Source organism: Bacillus rossius, chromosome 6 (assembly GCF_032445375.1).
Source record: "Bacillus rossius redtenbacheri isolate Brsri chromosome 6, Brsri_v3, whole genome shotgun sequence".
In the NCBI taxonomy this organism is placed as follows: Eukaryota; Metazoa; Arthropoda; class Insecta; order Phasmatodea; family Bacillidae; genus Bacillus; species Bacillus rossius.
The window spans coordinates 77,889,924-77,915,538 of NC_086334.1; the positions used below are offsets into that span (position 1 = coordinate 77,889,924).

The following is a 25,615-nucleotide window of genomic DNA, read 5'->3' on the forward strand; positions in this document are numbered from 1 at the left end:
GGTATATGGAAAGAAAGACTTGCGGTGAGATAGTGGCGCCGAAAGAAGATAGTTTATAGCATCCGGTATAAGAGAGATAGACAGACATCCCAGCATTCTGTGTTGGATCAGAAAGAGACAGAAGGTGTGAGAGAAAGACAGACACATGTGACACAGCAGCGGAAGCCCTCAAAGAGGGGAGTTACTTGACATATTTGTTAGAATGAATGTTGTAGCCAATGGTAAAGCAGTATTTCGGGGAAGTCCCTAGCTAACTGAAATTTCGTAAGTGCTTTGTGATGTGCTGTGTTTCGTTAGTCATTGTCTGGACAAGGTACCAATAGACCGCGTGTTGGGCAGTGGCTCACGAATTATAACGTTATGTAGTTGTGGTCCAGGCACCTCTGTGTAAGATCAACCTTTATTTTTAATCATTAGGACTCTTAAGATAGAAATCTTGACTACAGTCGTCAGTGAAGCCCACAACGAGACTTTAAACTTTTCCATCGTCGCTCCAAGGAGACAGTCTTTTGGCGGTACCGTGAGTTCGTGAGTGACCACGGGACATTAGTGCGAACTGTCTTAGTAATAGCTATCCTTCGGTATCAGCGAACAGTCGACGTGTGTGTTGTGTGAAAGTCTGGGAAGAGGTTATGTGCAAAAGTTGTATGCTTTTGTGGTTGCGAGCTGGCTGCCACAGTGACTGTGAATTTTTTCAAGTTGCAATAAAAAAATCAGCGTCAGAAAGAGCTTAATTCATTAAAATTAACTATAGTAATATTTCTTCTGTAATTGCTAACAATATTCGAATTCAAAAAATTATTCATGCAAGTGTTTTATATCTGTCGCTTCAGACTGCATTTGGAGCTGGCCGAGGTGGTCTAAGGTGTGATAACTCATACAACATAGAATTTTGAAAGTAAATATATAATTTGGCAAAATTTTAACAATACAAATAACAAATGAGAAGAAATATTAATACAAACTTTACGACACTGTAGAATTGACAACTGCTGTATACAAATCAATGCACAGTTGATAAAAAATAAACAATGTTTACCAAAAAATATTTTAAAAAATACATCTCTCTGATAAATAATCTCACAATGAGAGGAATTGTCACTGTGATTAACACACAATTATGTACAAGCAACGTCAGTAAGCAGTCTCATAGAAGTTTGTTGCTAAAGCTAATGCATAGTTTTAATTGTACTCCGACATTTTAGCAGTGAAAACCTGCAGAGTAGGGCTGCATGATATCTAAGTTCAGGTACACTTGTGAAAATGGAATGAGGCGGCACAGCCAACCAAAATCAGAATACTGAACAACAGTTCTTGGATTCTAAATCACTGACTAAAAATTAGTTAAGAAATTTTCAGGTTACAGAAACACCACAAATATGATTTACTTGTCCACTGTTACCAGTTTATTACATTTGCTTTGCCCACATCCAACTGTGCCAACAGCATTTCTATTTTCTCTCTTTATAAATGTCTGAAAGGATTGTACCATATTTCAATATACTTGTTAGTAACCTACACACCAAAATTTGTATTAATATAAACCTACATCTAAGTTAAAGAAATATGTAAATGAAGCTGACCTAGTTCACACACAACATTATCTGTAATGTTTCTATCTGGACTTACAAAAAGAGCTTCAATATTATTTCTATTAATTTTGCCAGCTATTGTCTATATGTAATTATCTGTGCGAAAAACAGTTCTGGTCACAATCTTAGGGCTATGTTGTTGAATAGGTTTTTATTTTTGCAAGTAATAAAACAGACAGTAAGCCGTGCCAATCGGGAACAGAATGTCAGAGAGGGGACACCAGGAAACACCGTGGTGGAGGAACTCGAGGTTTGAACCTGCGATGGATCACCGCTGCCCTCTGGCGCCGGAGGTGGGACAACACAAGCAGTCAAGGTCCCGGGAAACAAACCCCGACAGCAACTCTTGGATCATACATTACATTACCAAACACTACTGGCACAAAAACACAACCAATCTGATTTACAAACAGCCCTGTTTACAAATTTACCAGTGTAATAATAATAATAACTTTCAATAATTTTGCATTTGATCCGAATCCACTCTATTAAAAAGCATTAATACATAATTAGTCTATTAAAAAGTGTCAAAGTAGTATTGTACTGTACAGTGCTCACATGTTTACTTGTGAGTCATTTGTGTGATTTTAAATCCTTGCTTTAAGTGTTAAATGTATAAAATCTTATTACACCGACTTTAACTTTTGCAAGTGCACATCAGGAAATATTTGTTCGTAACATTACATTCCATATAGTGATGGGTCAATTCCTGTTTTTTCCCGGTTCTCGGTTAAGTACTGGTTCTTAAAAATCGGTTCTCGGTTCTGACTTAAACAATAAAATAAATATTATTCACACATTATTTATGGTGTTTTAAGTAATAAACTATTTATTGTTTTTGCTACAAAAAAAGCACTGTTTCAAGCTACAGTAAACACACCAACCTATTAAAAATGTAATATGTATTAATAAAGAATAAATTCGAAATAATATGGAGAACACTTAATAAAACTAAAATTTACTATATCAATCTAGTAATTACCTCAATAAATCTACATACACCCTCCTTTAAAACATAGGAATAAAAAAAATTTTACAATAATGGAAAATACAATGTTGGTGAACTTTCAAAGAATTAAAATATTAAATTGTCCATCAAATTTATTGCCTACATTGAATTCAGTTTGTTTGCACAGTCAACAGTAAATTACTGCCACACTTCTGATGCCATTTCTTACACAATTTGCTCTATTTGGCCAGAATAATTATACTTTAGAATTGTCAACAAGCATTTTGTTTGACCAGCCAATAGTAAAATACATCTACACATCCATACACCACTTTAATTAAAAAAAAAAAAAAAAAAAACTTCCCCCTTCAAAGCAATCCCGTTTACCTAAAAGAGAAAGTTACTAGCCATCACGCTAGATGGCTGCAGATGCAGTGAACTTACAGTCCAAAGCACTGCACAAAAATCATAAAATTTTAGATTGCCGAAAACTATTACCGAAAATTATAAATCAATCATTAATTCTATTAAACAAATATTCTGTGGAATTTTGCACTTTGAATTGTTCTTTATACACCAGTCACCCTTACTTACGTGTCAACGACTCAATTAACTACCTATTTTTAAAAACAAATTGAAACAAACATGGCGTCTTTCTGTTCTCACATTTCTGCCGAGGCACGTTATAGAGTTACACACATCTATGAACTACATACATCTATGGCACCTTCAACTGTTATGTTTTGATTGTATAACGTACTTTGTTTACAGATGGGGCGAGAACATTAAATATTTTCACGTGTTATTTATTTTATAGTTAGAGATGAATATTATTCCATAGAAGTCCAAAAAAATAATTCATATGTGAATTGAACGTGAGTTGAGCTGCAGTTAAGTTGTAGTGGACTATTTTCGTAAAGGGTTTTGCTATACTGCCGGTACCGGTACCGGCACAGACATTTTAGCTGCGGTTCTCGGTGCCGGTTAAAATGCTGAGAACCGTAGGAACCGAGAACCGAGAACTGGTACCGACCCATCCCTAATTCCATGCTTCTTCACCGATGGTCCCTGAGGTGATGCCATTATGTTCCTGCCTCTCCGTACCTAGCAGCAGTAATTGGTAAATTCAATACCACTATTCCAGTTTCGAGCTATCTGACGATACCGTGTTTTCTCACATAATCATCGCACATTTTATACAAAAAAACAAGTTTTAAAAGTAGGGGTAGCACGTTTATGCGGGAAAATTTTTTTTTTTGTTACAGAAAGTTAATCATATAAACAAAACCCATTCATGGAAAGTACGTTTATTTAAAAGTGGAGTATAAAGAAGCACGCCCAACAATTTCAATTAATAATAAGTCATGCAACAAAAAACTTTCTTCAACTTTAAATAGAAAAACCAAAACTGTGATGCAAACGTGAGTCGGAACGATAACTATCGCCGTAGTACACACTTAACACGAAAGAGTGCGGGCCATCATATGCAGTTAACTCTGCACTTGACAGCGCGCGTTGCATGCAATCAGCGAGATATTGATATTCGACTACGTGTGCGCGCTCTATACGGACAGCAACATAACCAAACATGAATGATGCCAACTAGCACTGGCTACCGCGGCGACGCAGATGTACAGATTAAGATTATAAAGTTTTAAAAATTCTGTAAAACAAAATTTACACGTCAGACAACTTTGTATTTCCGTTAATTAAATAAGTAAGTGGTAATGTCCGAATAAATATTAGATTTCTACTTTAAAATACATCATTTTACACGGAAAAATACCTACACAAAACACTCTGAATATAATAGCGGGACCAAAAACATCATGCAACGTTTACGCGAGAATTTTTTTTATCCAAATTTTGACGACCTAAAATATAGGTGCACAATTATGCGCGTGCGGCGATTATGCGATAAAAAAGGGTAATTCTTCTGTGTGCTGCCATCATTTGTATAAAGTTTGCTTAGTCACTAATTCCTCAATGCAATTTTGCGTGCTATAGACATGAACTCAGTAGTCCAGAGATTACAGACTCAATCTATAGGCTAGCAACGGAGCATTTGTATTAATATTTTGAAACATTATTTTCATCAGTTCCAGAGAACCCCAAAACTTAACAGCCTATCATTCTCATATTCTCAGCATTCATTGTGCAAATACAAAAGCGAAAATGCTTATGGCCACAGGGTTTTTCCATTAATGAAATTTCTGTAATTAATAATTTACATAGCTATTTCTTTTACTGAATTAAATCATAATAATAAACAGATTTTGGTTCATATTATGTTGCATTTGAACAATTTTGACAAACTTATGTTCTAAAAGTTACAAAAAATTAACAAATACATGTATAGAAAAATATACGTTGAATAAACAAGCTCTGAAACAAGATGGTACCAATAAATTCTAACATTTACTTTATTTTTTGTAATAAATATAATGCTATTACAGCATTCCTTTTCATCATCATTATAATCGGAGTTAAGATAAAAGAAACAAGAATAAAACTTTAATCATAAATATAATAATTAAAAACAAATTACATCAGGAGTTGAATTAGAAATATAACATATTTCTGAATTAAACAGCAACTGTGTACTCTGACGCACAGTTTGTTCAGGCGCCGTGCACGCCCTCGACCAGCGCCTGCACGCTGGCGGGGTCCATGTCGGGGTACATGCCGTGGCCCAGGTTGGCGATGTAGCGCTGCCGGCCGAAGCTGCGCACCAGGGCGGCCCCCCGCTCCCGCACGCTCTCCACGGGCGCGTACAGCGCGCAGGGGTCCAGGTTCCCCTGCAGCGTGACCCCGGGGCCCACCGCGGCCCGGGCCACGCCGGGGTCCACCGTCCAGTCCAGCCCCACCACCTCGTAGCCGCTGCCCGCCAGCTCCTGCAGCGCGTAGTGCGCGCCCTTCGCGAAGATGGTCATGGGCACGGGGGGGAGCCCGCGCTGTGCCAGCCCCGCGCGCACGCGCTCCGACACCTGCCGGATGCACGGCAGCGCGAACTCCCGGAAGGTGTCCGGGCCCAGGTACTCCGCGTTGGACTCGAACACCTGCAGCAGCTGGGCGCCGGCCTCCGCCTGCATCACCAGGTAGTCCACCACCACGTCCGTGAGCAGTCCCAGGAGACGCGCGCTGGCCTCCGGGTGGCGGTACAGCCACGCCTTGGCCCTGGACTGCGTCTTGGAGCCCCCGCCCTCCACCATGTAGGCCATCAGCGTCCACGGGGCCCCCGAGAAGCCCACGAGGGGCACCCGGCCCTCCAGCCGGTGCCGCACCAGGGTGATGGCCCGGGCCACGTAGCCCAGCTGCGCACGCACGTCCACGGGCGTCACCAGCCGGCCCAGGTCCCCGGGCTCCACCAGGGGGGCGGGCAGCATGGGGCCCACGCCCGCCCGCATCTCCACGACCATGCCCAGGGCCTGCGGGACCACCAGGATGTCCGAGAAGATGATGGCCGCGTCCAGGTCGAACCTGCGCACCGGCTGCAGCGTGATCTCCGCGGCCAGCTCCGGCGTCCGGCAGATGGTGAAGAAGTCGTGCTTCTGGCGCAGCTCCCGGAACTCAGGCAGGTACCGGCCCGCCTGGCGCATGACCCACACGGGCACGCGGTCCACCGCTTCGCCTCTGGCCGCGCGCAGCAGCCGGTCGTTCTTCAGGGCGGGGAACTCCATGGCTGCAGCACAACCCCCCCCCTTGTGGGGCACTTCCCGCACTTCCCACAGGCCCGGCAATATCCTTTATTCATTAGCAAGCATTCGCTACAGTTATTGTACAATTCTGACAACATGGTTCATCGTGACTAGTACTTCAGTACAGCTTTATTAGTAATATTTTATCATGAATGCAAACATTATACATTGGTTTTAAAGAGGCATATTTTTAATTAAATAGTTGATGATATAGATAGCGATATTGAATTTTTAGCAACTTTTTAAACTTGAACCTCAAGAAACCAAAATATTCAAAAAAATCCTTTTTTATGTCATGTTAGGTAACTAAAGTTAGCTAAATATTATCTTATACCTAAAAATGAACAAATATTCACAATTACTTTCAATTACTTATCTACATTACATTTTAACTTGACAGTATACTGTTAAAACAAATAAATTTTCTACAGTATAAGAGTCAGCATAGTAATGTAATCTACAATAATTAACAGTTATTAGCTTAATAACTTCTGGCATGACGAATAGCTGCCTTTTTTTTCTCGTGTTACATACTGTTATTGACTATGTTCTTGAAATATAAAAATATAATAGGTACAACAGAATGTAAACATAAAATTTACTGAAATGAAGTATTGTTTAAATAAAAGAAAAGGAAATGAAAAATAGATTTCTACAAAATGTAACCTAACCTACAGCCTGAAATATAGTAGTAATTACTTATACCATCTTTATGACAATTAGGTAAATAAATTCTTAGCAATGCTTAAAAGTACTACCTACTTATTGTATATTAACTCTTGGAACCAGGGCCCTATTTCATAAAACTCGACAGGCGTGACATATGCGACAATTATGTCAAAATTTACAAATATGTCAATTTGTAATTACAAGTGTACGTTTCATATAAAAAGAGGTTGACAGGCAAATAATCTTAAATAGCTACAATTAAAAACAACTGTCTCATAAACACGACCGTATGTGACAATTAATTGTAGGTCAAAATTTTTTTTAGTGATGTTTGTTTAGTGATCGCCCGCGGCCACGTGTATGTCAAAACATGATTTGGCTTTCAAGTGGTGCGTGCGATAATCGAACCCTGCCATACCTTTGCTTTTCAAGAACAATCGATTTGTACCACAACAAAGTAAGCAGTAAAATATTTATGCGACATATATAACCTGCACACATACAGTACAATGAACAGTGTGGATAAGATAAGTATTTTAAACCTCATTCGTGAGGAAAAGGAGGTGTTGTTTGGAAGATTTTCATGCAGTTTGACACATGAACAGAAAATGGACTCATGGAAACGCGTAACTGAAAAAGCGAAAGCCATCGGAGCCTTTACAAGGGATTGGAAGTATCTTAGGGATACTACATGGCAAAACTGGCGCAAGAGAACGATTGTAAGTATAAATTGTATGGGTACCAGATTATTAATAGGTTAGGTATGGACACAGGGGCATGTTATTCATGTGAATAATTTTTAGGTATAGCTACTCATGGTATACCGGCTAAACTATTGATAATAGAAGCAAGGTGTATTAATGAAATTGCTTCTTTTGTTACGAAAAGTTGTCGCGAGAGACAAAAAGAGCATGTTACAGATGTTTATTTTTTAGATTTTCGTAGATTTTCTAATTTCCACAAGCAAAAGAAATGTATGGACTTATAATTCGTACACAGATACTAACCTAACATAACCTAAACCAACCTAACGTCACATAATGTAGCCTTACCAAAAGTAACCAAACCTTAACAAACTTAACGTAAGCATACATAATCTAATGTAAATAAACCTATCTTAGGTTGGGTTAAGTTAGGTTATGTTTGGTGATGTTATGTTAGATTAGTCTCTGTGTACAAATTACATGTAACATTTAGCTTGTTTTGATTGTGGAACAGAAAATCTACGAAAATCGGAAAAAAATAAACATGTGCCACATGCACATTTTCGTAACAAAAGAGGCATTTTTCTTTAATAAATATTGCTTATATTATCAATAGTTAGCCGATATTCAATGAGTAGGTAGAATTAACAATTACCTTCATGTGTTTGCAACAAGTAGCCGCTAATATAGTATGACACTTCATATTTGGCATCAGTAGTGTAATTAATATGGTTTAAGAAATAAAAATAAAAAATTAAAAAATTAGATCTTTTGTATCTGCCTGTGCTAGCAATGGAACACACCTAAGTGATATAGGATGTATATTATAATTCAATTACTAAAACCTAAATCTTTTTCATGCCCAGGAGAAAAAAGATAACAGAACAAAGACGGGAAGTGCAGGTGGGAAGAAATGTATTTATGACGAGGCAGATCATATTATCATGGACATTATTGGAAAAGAATCACCTGTTCTTGAAGGAATAATGGCTCCTGAATCTTCTGGGACTGACATTGCTGCAATTACATTCGCATACCACGAGGATTTAGGAAATCAGACTGGAGAAGTTATTGTAAATAATGCAGATGGTGTTGCTGAACCAACGTGTTCAAATGCATCTGACAATTTGAGCGGTACTCATCAAACACCATCTGCAAGCACAGGTGGCAACACAAGGAAAAGAAACATAAACTCTGCAAAGAAGGAATATGAATTGTTAAGAACAAAAAAAATTAAACTGCAAACGTTATTACTAGTACAGAAACTCGAAACAGCAAAACGAGAAACATATAAAATGGATCTAGAGTTACTGAAAATGGAGAAAGAAGCAGGCCTTCCGCCATCTGAATTTACAGCTCATTTGACTAATTCAAAAATATTTCCTGTTAACACCGAAATGTTGCAATTTAGTGCTTCAAACAGTGTAATTGAAGATGCTATTGTCATTGTTAACAATACATGTGAAAATAACTAATATATATGTTCTACACATTAACATCTGATGTATATAATCTTGTGTAATGAAACCAAAATAATTAAACGGACATTTCAAGAGAAACTTACGTTAATTTTCAATAGTTATGTATATTTTGTACCTAATTATTCGTTTCAGTTTTTGTAATAGTGGATAAATATTTGTTGATTTAATTATAATGGAAATGTCAGTGCATGATACAAAGCAAACTCATTGATATGTATATGGCTAAAAACAAAGAAACCACTTAATGTTCAAACACATGTATCAGTTCTTGCAATACTGCAATAGCCTCTGGATCAGCTGCGTCAACATCCTCATGAGCTTCCCCATCCTCGCCTTCTACATTTTCATCGTTTTCATATGGTTCATACACCTCTGATCCTAGGCGTTTCTCTATGTTATGCACAATTATACAAGACAAGATAATGTTACATGCTGACACTGGCTGCATTCTCAGATGATTAAGGCATGGGAACTTCTCTTTTAAAATACCAAGTGCATTTTCCACCAGTCGTCTTGTAGATTTAAAGGCTCGAAGAAAACTTGTAAGAGCATTTGTCCGAGGTATTTGTACTGGGATATTTGGTGTAATAAGCCACTTTTTTAATCCATATCCACTGTCTCCCAGTAATATTGCATGTGGAAATGGTCTCCATCCATTTTCCCACTGTTGTGACAACGATGAACATCGTAGTACTCGTGCATCATGTACTGAACCGGGCCACCGAGCACTGGCATACAAAAATTCTAGGTTAGGTCCACACACTACCATTATATTGATTGAATGGTTGCCATTCCTGTCTACAAATGAGACTTCATTATCATGTGGGGCATCTATCTTGATCAATGACCCATCTACAACTCCAGCAACCCTTGGAATGTTTGCTACACTCATGAAAAGCTGTGGAATTGCTTGGACAGATTCAGTTGGCCAGCGAACCTCTTCTCCAAGAAAGGTGTGAACCAGTAAGTGACATAACTTTTTTACACATCGGTGGATAGTGGCTTTTGATAAGCCATGTGCATCTGCATTTACATGATATTGTGCTCCTGTGCCCAGCCAATGCAATGCGCACAAAAGTTGTTCTTGAACAGTAAGTGCATGATTTCTTTTTGTTTCTGTCCGCAACTGTGGCCCTAACCTATTTATAATGTATTCAGCTGTTACCTTGCTAACGCGGAATTTCTCTTTGAAGACAAAGTCACTGAAATTGAAGGTTAGGTTAATCCGTGGCCTAAAAACTCTTTGAACTCGTCTTTCTCTTTCTTCATCACTCCCGCTACTGCTACTGCTGCTACTACTGTCCATTATGTCCATTCACATCAAATTAACCCAATATTTTAACACACTATTGCACTGTTGTTATTACCAATAATTAGGTGACACTAAATGGTTTACCTGTCACTTCCACTCTGACAATTCTACAAATTTGTAAAATTGTTAAATACAATTTACATATCTGTGTTTCATAACGCAGTATTACCTGTCAGATGTGACACATATGTCACATTTTTACCTGTCAGCTTTAAACTTTTATGAAACAGTTATATGTCAAATTGTCATACATTTATACATATTTGTCGTGACATATGTGTAGATTATATGTCGAATTGTAAATATGTCTGACAATTCATTGTCACCTGTCACCTGTAGAATTGTAACGTTTATGAAATAGGGCCCAGGTCAAACGATTCTGAACACAGCTGAACTTACAATCAGCCAAAAATTATTATGAAGTAATTATACTATTAAAGGTAACTTCACTACCCATCTATTAAAATATGCTTATAGAAGTTGGGACGGCAGGAATTCTGTGACATTACAATCCACCATCAGTATACTATTCAAAATACCCTTCATGCAATTTTTTTTTTGGTTTAAAAAAGCATTCACACCTAAGGCTTAGTCTCATAATTTACGTTTATTTCTTTCATTTTCTCGTTATTAATTACATTTTATGGTCATTCCGAAATATAGGGACAAATTAGGTAGACAATGCTTTACTATTTTTGTATTGATTATTTTAATTTGCATTTCATTGTTTTAGGAAAAAGGACTCTGGATGAAGATGAATACTTCACTTAATATACTGACATGGTCGGGGGTATTGTAAATGAGACATACGAGTTTATTGGGCGCCACCGTGTCAAGGGGCACGGACCCGGCGGAGACTCTCGCCTCAGGGCGTAACGTCGCCCGTGTGAGGACGTGACTCGACCCCCTTGCTGCAGTTCTCGGCGACACCTGAACCTGGCCCGATCTCAGCGCCGGGCACGCTCTGATGATTAGATGGGTGGGTTCTTAGGGCGTCCCACGCGCCAGACGTCGAGGAGGCAAACCCGTGATCCGGCACTCAGACAACATGCACGTGGTAGCACTGAGCTGACTGTCACGGGCGCGCGCACACAGATTGTCCACACGTTTAGTTACGAATTAAACTCTACAAGATAACTCATACTCAAATAAACACTCCGCGGTACGTCCGGTTTACGTCGAGTTCAGCTCACTCTCACCGCGATGACGAAGAAGAACTGCCGGGAAAAACATGGCCGCAGGGTAGCCTCAACAAAAGCCTCTCGCGCCATCTTTTCCAGGTCCGTGGCACTCTATCCCCCCACTAAACACGCAGCGGGAGGTTTGAATGCCGTGGCTGGAGGGGAAGGTGGGAGGGTACTGGCGTATCGGGCTCGGAGGCTCGGACGATGTCATAGTTAAAATAAAAATAAATTTTTAACTAAACAAAACATTTATGGCTGAAATGTCACCTCCATGGCCTGTCACTACCCCTAAGTATCTAGAATAATATGAGAATAATAACTTAAAACTGGCTGTACAAATCTATGGTGTATAACATAAAATGGCATGTGATACAAACCAGAAGTTCTGCTTTATAAAGGTCATAATTTTACTGAGACTATCTAAGCAATTTTAACTTCATTTACTGTTCCTTGTTTCAATGTCACCTCCATGGTACACATAGAAGTTCCTTAAAAATCCACTAGATTGTGTATGGATGCTCAGAAGCCATGTGAAAAAAACCTTGAGTAGCCATCTTGTATAGTGTTTCAGTAAAGACAGGCAGGTATGTGTTTGTATTGTTTTATTTAAGAGATTCCACTTGATTATTGAGAAGTATTTTTATTTGTGGTCACCTCCATGGATTTAATAAATCTTGTTCTTTTCTTAAAAAAAAAAGTTTGCATTACAGTTAGGTTGAATAACATGTTATTAAAGGAAATCCATGACAATGTGGTTGAGTAAGTTTTAGGTTAGGTTGTGTTTAAAGAAAACTTCAAAAATGTCACCTCCATGTTCTTAATCTAGCATGGAGGTGACACAATATTCATGGAGGTGACATAATAGGCTTTGAATTTTACTTTATCTGTATTCATTTCCAAACTTTACTATAGTACACACAGGCATAGGCATTGTTGTTATAATCACTGTTCTCTTAATTAATTTCCTGAGTTTGAAAGTCACTTGAATGAAAATTGTTATTTTGGATAATAGTATCAGTTGTGTGCTTTCAAGGTAGGTTTAGTTACAACAGGGTTCAACAAGTAGTCCATATCTTTGCGACATGACTAACTGGCATGTGAATATTATGAAATAGATACAAAAAAAAATATTTTTTGCTATAAAACTTTGAATTTTCGTAATGTAAATAATACAATTTTGCTGACCAAAATAAATAATTGTAATTTTTGTTTATTTATATTTTATTATTGTGTGTCAAAATTTAAAAATTGTTTAATAAATGGTTAAGTTGCAACTCATAGTTAAAAACACAATATATTTTATGCAGGTACAAAGTTTTTGTTTATGTTTATAGTCTACATAATGTGCAAATAATCATGGATTATTGAAGTTAAGCAACAAAAAATGATCTATTTTTAATTTTTTGGTCCAGAATATAACACATTACTTTGAAATCCTGCACAAAAAGTTCCTAAGCTAATGTTTACATTTTCAGAAAAAAAACATGGCACGGAAGAAAAAGTTATCTGAGAAGGATTTAGCAGAGGTTAAGAAAAAAAAAAAGAAGCAGAAATGGCACGAAGAAATAAAATTAGGGATAATCCAGTACTTTATGAAGAGTTCAAACGAAAAGAAAGAGAAAGGTATCACAAAAGAAAGGAGGAAGGGAAAATTAAAAAAAATTTCAGACTTAGTGAGAGAGGTAAAAGACAGCAAAGGAAAAATTGGACAGAGAGAACGCGGCAGCACAGAAATAAGAAGCAGACAAATGAAGCTCACGGAGTTTTAGACTGTGGTACTCCATCATTAGATAAAACAGAATCTACTAACAGAGCAAGAGAGTTATATGTTTATTCTGCAGGATCTTATAATGACGTACTAGGAAAGCTCGGTTCTAGCAGGAAAAACCTAGGCCGCAAAAAGGTGTTAAGGAATAGATAACAGGCTTATCGCAAAATAAAAAAACTAGAGGGAAAACTGAAAAGGCTATCAAAAAGTGCAGCAAAATACAAGGCAAAATACTACAGACTACATAAACAAAAGGAGAATAATGAGAGTCCACGAACTAGTTAGAGAATTTCTGAGTGGCGAGAAAGTCTCTCCTAAGGTAGTGAAATGCTTGCAGTTTGCAGAGGCACTCACTACACAGATAGCTTACAACTATAAAGAACACAAAGAGTCGAAAGCTCGTCAGATTTTTTCTAGAGTTCTCAGCGGAAAAATTATTAAAAAATGCAGGTTCCTTTCTCACACCCAGCAGTTTCTCTCACACAAGCGACACAAAAAGAATACAGGGAAAAAAATTATGAATGTTTTTGTAAAGAGGAAGTATGAAACTAAAATTTCATTGCATGTGAAAAACGATGTTATTGCTTTTTTTGAGAGTGATAACGTTAGCAGACTAGAAGCAGGAAAGAAGGACATCATTACAAGAAATAAGGTTAAAAAGCAGAGAAGAATACTTAACAACAGTTTGATTGTGCTACACGAACAGTTCAACGAATCACATGCTTACAACATTTCTAACTCTACATTCTGCTTCTTGCGTCCATTTTGGATCACTCCACCCAATATACATAAGCTGAATTCTTGTTTATGTGCAAAACATGAGAATTTTTCCATGATTTTTGAACGTTTGAAGTATCATCTCAATGTGATAGAGTACACAAGGCCAGAAGATCTGATTAAGGAATTAATCTGCAATGACAATTGCGACAGAGAGAAGTGTTTGGAAAGGAAATGTAATGACTGCAAGAATAAACAAGTAGTAGCAAAGGAGTTTGAAGATGAGGAAACCACATACCAGCAGTGGTCTAGGAGGAAAGAAAAGATTTGTGTTAAAGGGAAAGAAACATATTGTGTAAAGGTCCTGAAAGAAACTGTTCCTACAAATGTCAAAGGATTATTTAATTTGCTTGTTGATTCATTACCGAATTACATGGGACATCTTTCTAACATTAACCATCAGTACAAAGTAATTGATGACTTGAAGAAGAATCTCAAATTTAAAGATATTCTCATTCACGTTGATTTTGCGGAAAATTATGTGTGCAAATATGGAAAGGAAATACAAAGCATTCACTTTGGTGGATCTCGCCAGCAAGTCACACTCAAACATGTGTTTGTACTACAGAGACAATGATTCACAGTCTTTGAAAATACTACCAGTTTGTACCCTGTCAAATTGTCTGAGACATGATCCCAGTTCAATATGTGCATACCTTACACCAGTACTCAAACTTGTCTCCAGTTTTGTGCAACCTATTAGAAATATCCACTTCCTAAGTGATTCCCCGTCGACTCAGTACAGAAATAAAAAAATGTTACTTTTCCATGTCCCATTACCTTAATGAATTCGCTCAAGAATCACTAACATGGAACTACAGTGAAAGGGGCTCCGGATGGAGTGGGTGCTACACTCAGAAGAACCGCTGACCAGCTGTTGGCACAAGGTAACGATTTGGACAGCTACGAGACTTTAACTTAGCACCTCAAGAAAAGATCTAATATAAAAATGTTTACTGTAAGTCCAGCTGACATCGCACAGTTTGATGAAATGCTTCCAAATAAATTCCAGTCTTCAAAGTTACAATGATGACCCATCAAGTTTCTTGGAGCAAGGTACAAAATCATGTACTACAGTTCAGACGTCTTAGTTGCTTCAAATGCTTACCAACCAAGCAGTGTGCACATTATAATATTGGTAACTACTGCTCAGTGAAAGCTGCAGCTGCACCTAGTGATATCTGTATCCTTTTCGCTGAAGTTACATTTAGTTATTTGTCTTCTGGACCATTTAAAAGCTCATGTTTATACGTATCCTATATATAACCTCTATGACCAATTGTTTTAATTAACCTTAACCTTAATTGAATAAATTCAGATTCCACGCCTTTGCTTAGTAAGCACAAGAAGCTGTGTTACAGCAACATATATACAGATTCAGATTCATGCACTTCAGAAGCTGGTGACACTCATATTGAGGCAATAACAGCTAAGCCTACTAAGGACAGTCTCGCACTTCATAGTTATGTCATTGTAGAATTTCAAGGGAAAAAAAGTGTACGAAACTACATTGGCATACTAACTTCTGTAGAAAATGCAAATAAAGAGGAATACACTGTCAAGTTTTTAAGACTGGTTACAAACAATACATTTGTTTTTCCTGTGGATGACGATATAGCTGTTGTTGATTTTCGAGACATTAAAGGCATACTGTCTGAGCCAAAACTGGGTAGAAGAGATGCATACATATTTTATAATGATTTGTCAGGTATTAAAAATCTTTGTTAGATATGGAATATTGATGGGATTAGTCTTCAGAGTGTACTTACTACATTGATTTGATTTGTTTTCAGTTGATTTAGTATCATCGTTTTTTTATTACTGAGTGCCTTAAAACAACAGTTTGAAATAATGTTATTTTGCTTAATACTATAGGACTACAGAATACTATTATTTATTATTATATGATTACCCCAATTGAAAATTTTGTCACCTCCATGTAGTGTATTGTCACCTCCATGGCAATTTGTGTCACCTCCATGTCTTACAATATTTTTTTTTGTATTTTTGACGTGACGTCTAATAAATCGATGAACGGTGGCTGCACGCAAGAAAAATTGTCCCACTAAGGATTGTCCCACTACGGATGTGTTTACGCATGCGTGGCATCTCTCTGGTATGTTGCGGACTGTACAGAGAACTCGGCCGGCACGTGGCGGTGTACTGGTTCGAGGTTATTGTTGTGCACCGCGTCACGGGAGTATATTCGCAAGGAAATGGCGTTCTTACAAGTACGTATTATTTTAATTACTAGTGTAAATCAGTACATTTAAACAGTGTTGTATGAGTATTGTTTTAGCTGTGTAACTAAATATTTATTGCTGGTATGATACTTTTCACGCTTTAGTTTGACATTGGTAATTATTTGTCATGAGTTATTATTTGATCAACTAAATCACACACCGTATTATAGTTATGAGCCCACGAGCGTGTAAATATTTTGAGTCCAACAGAGAATATGCTAGAAATTCAAACAAATATTGTGCGTGGAATATTATTAATTTATAACATCTGAAACAATTGTTCCCAATATGGCCTCGTGGCTGTGCGGTTAGCAATGCCATTGAATATATATAATGTATAGAAGTCGCGAGCCCAGGTTAAATTTTCTGTCCGTTTTCGTAGAAGAATTGCTGTAGTAGGAAGCGCCGTCGCAGCGATCGCTTCAATCGCTGGGTATCAACAGCGCACGCCCCTAGCGGTCTTAGAACATACTACGTTAACCAGCCAGTCATACCACCTCCCTTCACCCTCCCATATTCGGGAAGCTGGCATCAGCACCGCTCGGCGACCTTGACGATAAGTATTCCTTACCACTGCCTTTGAGAGCCACGAAACCCCGGGAGAAGACAATTACTGGAATGGATTATCGAGGGATTGTGTACTCTAGAATGACCCTAGTAACGTGAAAATTAGCTCCTAATAACTTTGTATCAGGCCTACAGTCAGTGTTGAGTTTAATAAATAAATACCCATTTATTTTAACTTTATTTCGCATTGATAATTTTATGTCAAACATTCTGAAGGATAAAAAGGTGCGTACACTGGTTGTCAGAATACGAGGATCAGTTCATGAGGCACATCAATGTTCCGATGTTCCGCTTTCCAGTTAAAAATGACAGGGAAGTTGTGAATTATAACTTGCCAATTTTGTTTTACATTATTTATCAGTTAGATACTGTGTAAAAAAAACGACGCGAGTATGCGAGGAAAGTCCTAATTATTTAGTATGAATTAGTAAAGAATTCTTTTCTTTTATATTTAAAATATCCATGTTTTAATTACTTATAAAAACTAATTAGATTACAACAACCACATATTTTTAATTTCATAATTTTGAATAAAACCGAGTGAACGCTAGTTAATTTTCGATGTAAATTTAAATAAACTCAAAGCTTTAGCCAAGTATTACCCACGTCGTCTGTTTCAACAAAAATTTTAAGATTGATTGCAAAATATGTTTAATAAATAACTAAACAATTAATTATTTGTGAGTATATAGACTGCAGCTGCATTAGTATTTTTTTGTTTATTACTTTATAATATTAAGATGTTAGTAGCTTAATGATCGCTGTCAAAAAATGTCATGTGAAAAATTTTGCATTTATTTACCAGAGAACATACTTTGTAAGTGGATTAGTGAAAGAAAAACATAAGTTCGAACTTTTGTTTTATACAAAAATAAAAACAAAACCGTGGTAAAAATTGGTCCACACAACCACCTCAGTACTTTTTTTAATTAGATAAAACTGTTTAAAATGCATTAAATTCTACCGTTATTACCTAAGTTATGAACAATTTAAATTCCAAAATTTTTTATTATGTATCCAGAAACAAAATTAACCTGGAAGACACTTATATTGATATTCTAAAAATTAGGTACTCATTTAAACACGAGGTGTTATATAGACTTCTAGCCCAGCCAAAGTATATTAAGTGCTCAAATTCAATCCGATGTTTATGATTTTGTGTTTCAATTGTTCAGTGGTCTGCACGGAATGTCACATCAACAGTCATGATAAATAGGAAATGATAATGTAATTGAAATATTTTGGGCAAATAGATGAATCAGTACCACTTGTCGGCTATATGACTGTGTAGTAAGAAACCACCATTAAGAACAAAGTCAGCGTTCTCCAAGTCCAAATTCTCCCTTGTCACCTAAAACATGTACAGGGTTGCTTTTTTGGTTTTGCGTATCCCAGCTGCGTTAAAGAGAGCTAAATGAAATGGAGCCAACTCATACTGCATATACATGATCAAGTCATCATATTTTTCTTCACTTATCGTTATCCTCTGGAAAACTAACAAATGATGAATGAGCTATTACAATTGAATGTAATAGTGTAGCTTATATTCGCCAGAGGGAGAGCTTGATCTTTTCGTGACAATGCTTGATTATAATTTTTCCAACATTACTCTGTTTTGATTGCTTGCCAATTACTATAGCATTGAAAGAGGTAACTGTGGCATCCCCTACTAGTCCAGTTGCTATAGACATGATTTGCTGTGATCCAGGAAATGGTGGGTGATTATTTAGCTAAGCAGAGATCTTATATTAATCTGTGGCATCCCTACTTCTTCGAGATTGTCAGAAATCAAGTTCAAAGATATAAAATGAGTAGCGCATAACTCTTCAATGATGAGCAGATGCAGTTGCAGTCATCCCCAAGGTCCACTCGCTCAAGAACATATCAGTGAATCCTCGTCCTCGTGTGAGGCTTCCAACAATTTTCATGTTACGCATTTAAGTCTGTTCTGTGGTCTGTCTGACCAAACGCTATCAGTTCTTTTCTTTGAGAAGTAACCCTGATATGCAAAAATGTTGAATTCTGGGATTATCATGGACTCTAGCTTAAACATGTCTTGTAAAGTCAAGTGACAGCATTTGGCATACGAGAGGCACGGTTCACAAATATATAGGTCAGTTGCTATAGCAAAAAGGTTTGAGATAAAATAAGAAAAACTCATTTTTTAAGCGAAACTATCTCAAACAATATTGGAGATATGAAAAAAGTGAAAAAAAATCTTTTATAGGATTTTTAATGCTTTTTCATTTTTTATTAAAAACGTATTCTTTTAAGGTTAATCATTTACGAGATATTTCTTTAAAAATCAAAAACAAATGCCTTTTTTTATATAATCCTTTCTAGTTTCTGACTACCTCACTTCCTATTCATCAGGACTTTTGATTTTAATTCCCTGGACACTACTAAATACGTGTAAAGTGTAACAAAAATATCGGATTTAATTCGACTACGAGCGAAATTTTAGCATATTTTGACTGGGCTATTCCTTCATTAGAACTATTGCTAGTTTGATAGCTTTCAACAAACGTTTCTGACAAATAATCTCAGTCCTGACATATGACAGTAGATTATTCCTCTGCGTTTTACACAATCATATTTTTACATATTTCACAGATTTTGAAACAAACACGTACATTTTATAACGAGTCATTGATTTATAAACCTCCCTCTATACGTGTCAGTGATTGCACGTGTATAAGTCGTTTGCTAAAGCTCGACAATGAAATATTTTACATTAGTTAATGTTTTAAAAAAATAATGAGATTATTTTACTTAATGTATAAAACGTATACGTAATGTATACCTATGGACAATAACATAATAGTTTTGTTAAATGTCATTAGATGGCATTGTGCATGTTTCGTATCGTTAAGAATGTACGGAAGTAAAAGTTACAAAATTTTTATACGCAATGGAAGAGTTTTATATACTGATATTTAAAATGAAATAATTCTTGGAAATTTATTTTGTACTGTTTTCTTTTTGTTTTGTTTTTTAAGTTGTTAAGTGATATTTAAATTTATTGTGCATATACATATAATGTAAGGTAAATACAGCTGTGGTACATGGGAACTTGCACGATTACAATTTCGCTCAAAATTACTGTGCCCCATTTAGCCACAGTCTGGTTCACTTAAGGTGGCTTTAAATTACATTCATTGTGACGGCTTAAGTCTTTGGCCACTGAATATTTTACTGTAAAATAAACAAAAATTATTAATACATGATTAACTAGTCTTGCACTACATGAATATGTGTTAGTTTTGTTTATTGCTTCACAAATTCTTAATGCTTCACATATTTCATAATGTCAAAGTCTCAAATTTCTTTGTACGACCTGTCAAAATTGTCACCTACTGTGATAGGATGATTATGTGGCTTTTTTTACATTGAAAGTTTTTGTGCATGTAAATAAACTCTTCAAACAACTCTAGAATACAGAGAACTGTTTTATACGCCAACTTAACTCAAAGTTACTGGGCCCTCATTATTTGGAAATTATAAGTACGTATAATCATTTGTTTGTGGTATTTTTATTTTACTTCCACCTATTTTTAATTTTTTTATGTGACTTGTAATGCAATTTAATGCACTGTGTTGTATAATGCTCCTGAAGGAGAATTTACAAACCAACCTTACTTCTGAAAAGTATAGGTATTAAATATTTATAAAATTTTCTATAAACTTTTTTTATATCTAGCCATGTTAATAAAATATTAATTTATCACTGCAAAATAATATTCACTGCACGTATGCAAACATAAATAATATGTATGTACATGTTTACTGTTTAGTTATTTCTTTAATATATAATTTTTTTCCCCCGATAAAAACGAGTTTCTGGTGTTAGAGCTTACTAAAGTTTTTTGAATGTATGACAGTTCATGCACAGATTTACACTGATAAATTATTTATATAATAGTGTCCGGTATTTTATAATTTCCGCTTTGCATACATTTGGTTGAATATATATTAAAGTGGATTCTTTTGAGGTACTTTAATTAATTTGGTGAATAAAATATTTATTTTATATCCAATTGGACCAATTTTTATTCAAATACAATAATTATTACACCATCTGGAATCAACACCAATGAATTACTGATATATGTGGCTGTTTTTAAATAATTGTGTAATATTTCAACAATTTATTTTTTGCTTTCGGTTCTTTAAACAATTTACGCATCGTTTTGACGAGCATAACCTCCCGCCTTGTCAATGCGCTGGCTCTCCACACAGCAACGGAAACAAAATACAAAAGATTGAGAGAGAGAGAGAGAGGGGGAAGGGGGAAAGAGATAATACGTGCGCAACCTTGAGACAAGCGATACTATAGCGCTCTAGCGTGGGAGACACTAACCACGAGTGCCTTCTGTTCGAAAGCAGAGCTGTCTGGCGGGGGAGCTTCCAACTACCTCAGTTTGGATTCCAAAACTGGCAGAATAAATTGTTTCCTCTCGCGACTTCTATACGTTATATATATTCAATGGCAACGCTGACTACCTGTCGATAGGTTGACAGATCAAATACCGGCGACTGAAATTTTTTTTTTGTACTTGTAAAAATAAATACGGCGCGCACGACACTTCAAAAGTAATAAATATATTTGAATTAATGAATGCAAATAAAAGTAAATTTATTAATTCAATTGTAGATTTCATTTCACTCCTTCTTTTTATCCATACAAAATAGTGATAATTCAATAAAAATGATTCAATTTTATTCATAAAAGTATGCAGAGGTAGATTTTATCATACAAAAGATAGAAAAATATAAAAAAAAATTCTTCCTCAAAGAATATAATATTTTTAATGCCTAAATGGTTTGGTTGCAAAAACCTATTACGGCTCAGTCTCAGGCCGAATATGATATTTCCTTTTCTTCTGGATCAATCATTTCATCAATGTTTTGTTATGACGTCACGTTAAACTATCGTCCGTAAACCGACTTTACAGACAACCAATTTTTCTACTTAAAATAGAAACAGTTGATTTAATTCTATGGTACTTTTGTGACAACCAATAAATGCTGATCATAGAAATACCATAATTTCCCTTTTTCTTGAATTTTTAATTTTAATAATTTAACAACTACAATTCGTCCCTTGATTTCGGAATGACCCTTTAGTGCTTTTCGTCAATTTCAACATGATAGCCCTTGCAATTGTAGATCTATCACAGATATTCCCAACAGACGTTCACCAAGTGTAACATCTGTTGGAAGTACAATTGTAAGGGAGTTATTGTGTTGCATTTTACACAAATAACCCTAAAATAATAGTACTGATGAGAAGTTGATGTTTATTAACATTTATGTTACTGTAAATGTTGAAAATACTGTTTCTTTCTTCAAAAGTGACTAAATAAACCATTTTTTTTCTGCATTAACAATATTCTCTACTACGCTGCATAGCAATATTGCAAGTAGTTATTTTCGTGTAAACTATGTTATTTTTCAGTTGTTTGTTGAATCATTTGCACTATACTTAAGTTCATAAATTACTTTGGCTGATGTAAAAGTTTAAAGTTGCTACTTTGTTTTAAATCTGAAAATGGTGTTTTTGAGTACCTATCACAAATGTTGACTGATTATCTTGAAAATGAGTGTTTTCAAATTCCAACTGAATATTGATTTAATGGTGGTGAGCGATGAAGATCAGGGACATTGTGGAAGTTTTACTATTACATTAGCCCTGTACTCTGGGTGTAAATTAAACAATGTTAATTAACCGAGCAAAGCGATGATCCATAACTAGAGAAATTGGCATTTCAATGCACGTTTGTGTGTGACTTAGTCCGACGATAACTTTCCAACCGTAGGTTGCATTTTTATAATATTAGGTACGTAGGCAGGTATGGCCAAGATAAGTTTTAAGTTTGTGTAAGCAAAAACAGTGAAGGTGTTTCTGAAATTGGTTCTTAATAAATACTCATAATACACATCTAGCTTTCAAAATCAAACACATTCTGACATGTGCAAATTTGTAAAACTAACGTATCTATATTTAATGTTTTCCTTGGAATTGTTTTGATTTAATTTTATTGGTTAGTAATCGATAGTATTTGACGTCAAACTGTTTCCTTGTTTTGTTCTGAAATTAAGAAGGTCAGTACTTTTACCGACACTACAAATGGAACATCACGAGGTCTCGGTCATGGCAAACTACTAGTGATAGCATTGTCATGACTGTGACAACTACGATCCACAAAGCTAGTAAATAATTGCATACATATTTAGTGCATTATTTATTTTTCTATCACTAACACAATGGTTTCCACGCCAGGTCCAATGAATTATCGTAGCTCCTGCACCTGTGCTGTTCTAGTACCGCTACAAAGTCCTTAAAATTGGATTGTGTGCGTCACATCTCACTTCTGAATACCCTTTGCTTTTTTAGTGAAACCTAACCTCATCAACCAACCGTTCACATGATTTCCAAGTATTTTAAAGTACCTAGCTAACTTAACCTTATCAACCATACACACTACAGTAAAGTATTTTTAATGTAGCTAACCTTACCTAATCAACCATACACACTATTATAAAGTATTTTTAAATGTATCTAACCTAATCTAACCTAACCCAACAAACTACAAATTATCCTAACACCTCTTTTAGAATATTTTTTGGCCTGGACTAGCTACACTAATAAAATGTATTTAATACAAAGAAATGAATATGTAAAAAGTAATTCAATTAGTAAACATAATATAACCAAAACATTTTTTACAGTGTTTTAAATTTAAATAACCTAACCTAACGAAACTATGCCATTATAAAAGGAAAATTATTGGTAAACTACTTTAAATATCTATAATAGTTAAATTCTTAAAATACCTTTTTCGAACCATAAAGGTGTTCCTCTATTCAGCCAATAAACAGCGATAATAAATTCATCCTGGTTTCATTACAGTTTGTAGATTACAATAGATAGCCCATGCAGAGACCGTCGCCATGTCGAGCTTTAACTGCGTTGTCGATCATGTGGTTTTCCATATGTAAGAACATGCGTATTCTGCATTCTGATATTGTGATGCAATGGAATGTAAATAATAATTTTAAAAATAATTATGTGATTCCCTGTGTATCCAAAACCAAGCGTCAACCCTTGCAAGTTTTTTTTTTAGCAGAATGGAGACACAAAGTGCTAACTTATATTGTGCAACAGCACGTAACCTGACATATAAAAGTTAATGTCATTCTTGTATCAAACTTAATAATTCCTTATGTGCTATCGCACATAACATGTTGACGCTTCACGCCTCCAGACTGCTAAAAGCATCCCTGTCAAGGATTGACGATTTGTTTTGGATGCACAGTAGGGAATCTGATAATTCAACTTAAAGTTATTATTTACGTTACAACATCCTAATTAAAAATAAACACGTTCTTACTGATGGAAAACCACAGGATCTACAACGCAATTAAAGCACAATGGTGACAGTTGCTTCACTGATATTACCTACAAACTGTTATTTCTCAGGAATTAAGAAACGCTGTTTACAGGGTAAATTGAGGAACGTCTTTAGTGTTCGAAAGACGTATTTTCCTAATTTTATTTTTTTATTTATGGAAAAGCCACGACTCAAGAATTTTACTGCTTTTTTTCCCCCCTAAATGCACCAGTTAGATAAATACATTATACATATTTCAAAAATAAAATTAAAGCTTTCTATACACATTACATCTGCATCTTTAAATGTTTTCAGAACCCTTCGCTTCCAATACAAAAGGTGCAAATGCAAGAAGTTGAAAGTTGGCCATTGCCTGTATTACGATGAATGTCTAGCAGTGTTTACAAACTGAATTTGAAAATGTAATTTTTTAGGCCATGTCCAATACTTAACAGGCAGGGCCAGACAATTTTCCAACCTAACTGGTTTCACTTGAAATGAAAAACCCATTAAGGTGGAAAATATTCTTGAGCCCGGCCATAACGTACTGACGTCCCTTTCTTTTGATAAACATTATCGGCTACGCTAGGTATACTCATATGTCTCTCTAACCACCACACAGTAGGGCGGCAACAACATAACCAGAGCAATCTCTCGTTAATTCTGTCGACACAAGTTTACGTCACTATATCTACGTTGCAAGTAATATTTACAATAATTTTCACACCAACCATTTTACTCATGAAACTACCCTAATCTACATTCACTTAAAATTATTACGGGGAACCTCATACTCCAATGCAATACGCTTTTACGAAATTATTAGCAAACATGTTAAGAAGTAATTAGATACATGTAGTAATGTTTACAAACCTACAACAGACCATGTATGAGGTGTCGCACACGGTCACGCGGCTACGAGTACCACGATAAAGCACTTACATAATTCACTTAAGTACATAATATCTTAAATTCTTACCCATTTATTTATTATTCACAGCAAAAATGAGTATTTAATTTGCAATATATACAATGTTTTTACACGATACTGTTCGCCTATAATTTCCCACGTGTCACTATGTCCCCAGGTATAACAGGTTACCTGGCCATTCCCGCATACTGCGCAGTCATGGCCACACACGTGTGAGGGGTGACGTAACTTGCAAGCCAACAGTTTACACTAGCGGCAGCGGTCATCCGTTATCGAGAGATGTTGAATGTAGGAATTATGATTATAGTATCTAGGGTCGGTATTCCAAGTTTTTTTTTTTCCTAGC

The 25,615-nt window shown here is 36.0% G+C and overlaps 1 protein-coding gene across 5 annotated transcripts; it reads right to left on the bottom strand.

Annotated features, from left to right (window-relative positions):
- Nucleotides 1–887: 887 nt before the first annotated feature.
- On the bottom strand, nucleotides 888–25,479 carry LOC134533323 (uroporphyrinogen decarboxylase). Of its 5 annotated transcripts, none has more exons than XM_063370824.1 (2): nucleotides 25,318–25,479; nucleotides 888–6,223 (listed from the first exon to the last, which is right to left on the bottom strand). In XM_063370824.1, exons 1-2 carry the CDS (start codon nucleotides 25,319–25,321, stop codon nucleotides 5,163–5,165), a joined length of 1,065 nt encoding a protein of 354 aa, XP_063226894.1. In that variant the 5' UTR covers nucleotides 25,322–25,479; the 3' UTR covers nucleotides 888–5,162. The 5 variants fall into 5 exon arrangements, with proteins under 5 accessions (XP_063226894.1, XP_063226893.1, XP_063226895.1 ...); XM_063370823.1 differs by lacking the exon at nucleotides 25,318–25,479 and adding an exon at nucleotides 25,216–25,305; XM_063370825.1 differs by lacking the exon at nucleotides 25,318–25,479 and adding an exon at nucleotides 25,212–25,302.
- Nucleotides 25,480–25,615: the final 136 nt, after the last annotated feature.